The sequence below is a fragment of the Aplysia californica genome, unplaced genomic scaffold (genome assembly GCF_000002075.1).
Source record: "Aplysia californica isolate F4 #8 unplaced genomic scaffold, AplCal3.0 scaffold00238, whole genome shotgun sequence".
NCBI lineage: Eukaryota > Metazoa > Mollusca > Gastropoda > Aplysiida > Aplysiidae > Aplysia > Aplysia californica.
In genome coordinates, this window is record NW_004797508.1 from 1,027,037 (window position 1) to 1,029,142 (window position 2,106).

A 2,106-nucleotide genomic window follows, 5' to 3' on the forward strand; every position below is an offset into this window, starting at 1 on the left:
AAGTTGGGTGAGGAAGCGTTAACAAAGAACTTCTCAGCATTGAATAAGTGGTGGGGGCTGTTGCTAATATCTGGAAAGCCCACAGCAACGTCTCACTAGAATAACGCTTTACAGGCGATGTTAACAAATGAAGCTGTTCCACTAAAAATCGCAGTGATTGTTTATCTTCACTTTCACTGTCTATATCATTGTCCATTGTGTCCGAGCACAGCTTTTGCAAACCATCTGTAAAAACTTGAATTCTTTCTTTAATATCTACGTCTTTAGTTACCACATCATTGTTTTGCGAGAAATAGGAAATTAAACTGTCAAACTGAGACCATGTCGTGAGTAACAGGGGTGAAGGTTTCCCAAACAGCCATGTTAGTGATGAATCAGCGACTCGAACCAGAGTTGAGGATGACAGTGAAAAGACTTCCACGTGCATGTCTTTGAATATCCTGATAGCTACAAGAAGAGAAGGCTTTGATGAAGGGATGTCTTCAATTCTATACAGAGAGCAGTATTCTTCACTGTTGTACTTAAATAACCATCCATCATTGATCTTGGCTTGTAATTTATTTGTCACATCAGAGAAACCGTTTATTTTGTCTCTTTCCATCCACTCACGAAAAGATTGTTCATCTCGGTTTTCCACCTCTTTTAGTCTTTCTTCCGGTTTCTTTCTTTTAACGGGTGTCGGTTCAGACAAATATGAAGGACAATTGGGGAAAATTGTGGGGTAAGCACTGTCGCTCAGTCTTGGTATTTTTCTGTCCACTGTGAGAACAGTTCCATAGAGAGAAGAACAGTTTGAATATAAGGTAAATAGATCTAGATTCTAGATAATTAAGTTCTTAATGATCTACCAATAGGCTATAATAATAGTCTAGTCTAGGTATATATCTAAATTCTAGACCTATCACTGTAATGCTGTTGGGATTGATGTAGCTTATTATTATTATTACATGTATTATTATTATTATTATTATTATTATTATTATTATTATTATTATTATTATCAAACCATTAATATTTTTATTAGTAGATCTAGGCAGTAAATTAGTTCTAGATTCTAGATGATCTGAGTGATGCGTTACACCCGCAGTCGTAAGTAACCACCATCCTTTATCTAGATTTCAAGACCTTTCAAAAAGCTGGCCTGTTGTTACACAGCAATACGGCCTAGTGTATGATGATAGGAGTAATCAGAGAAATCTAGATAGCTCTAGTCTAGACAACAAGATTCTAGTTTAGTGGGGCTGTCGCTCGTTACGGAAGTCCTCCTATTACAGTTACAGAATAACAGATTTGTCCAGAAGTAGTTCCGTAGAGAGTTCCCAAGTCAGCTAAATTTAGCGAGCAAAAAGTAGTTCCGACCCAATCCGTAAATATGTTTTTGCAATCCTTAACGAGCATTTCAAGTTCTCATTTCAATTTCCCGAACAGCTAAAGTTACACTTTAGCACTTTGTGGGGTCGCTCAATTCATTTTTTAAGTCTAGAAACCCCAAAACGCCAGTTTTTGTCTTTTTAGACCAATGCGTTCTATATAGGGAGCCATCCCTTCCATTTATAGCCGTAATATAATCCCGAAATCACCTTCGGCCCCGCTGACCCGATCTGCTTGGATCCAGCCTAACTATGTATTTATACATCTAGATAAGCTTAAACATCTAGGGTTCCAGTAGCTCTCTTGATGTTAGTCAAGGTACATGTATTTGAATTGAACTCCAATTTGAAATACTAAGGTTGAGATCACTCTGTTTCTTTATCTACCTGCTCGAGTGAAAGAATCAACACGCAAGATGCAATCCTCGGTGAAATGTTTTGCACAGACAACAGACTGCTTAGTAGGAATAAAATCTTTCCTTGGAATTTTATGTTGCCAAAGCCTTCTACGATCTGGGTCTGATGGAAATGTAAACACAGATACGCGTTCATTGTTCACACTACTGTCATAATTTGTATTGCAACCGGGAACACAACACTTTCGTGGCATTGTTAACAGCGTTGGAAGAGAATACAATGTAGAAACTAGATTTCAAGATTTCAGAGGATCCTATTTAAAACAAAGAATAGCATTGAAACACAGTCACGAGGTGGTTACGAATCACACTAGATCTAG

The 2,106-nt window shown here is 37.6% G+C and overlaps 1 protein-coding gene across 1 annotated transcript in view; it reads right to left on the reverse strand.

Annotated features, from left to right (window-relative positions):
- Window positions 1-2,083, reverse strand: part of LOC118477835 — a 5,335-nt gene extending 3,252 nt beyond the window's left edge. Inside the window, exons 1-2 of the mRNA XM_035970226.1 lie at window positions 1,758-2,083; window positions 24-759 (exon numbers count right to left, since the gene is read on the reverse strand). Of these exons, the coding sequence (XP_035826119.1) occupies window positions 24-759; window positions 1,758-1,980 (959 nt within the window). The 5' untranslated portion in view covers window positions 1,981-2,083. The remainder of the gene's footprint in view (window positions 1-23; window positions 760-1,757) is intronic.
- Between the last annotated feature and the right edge of the window lie 23 nt (window positions 2,084-2,106).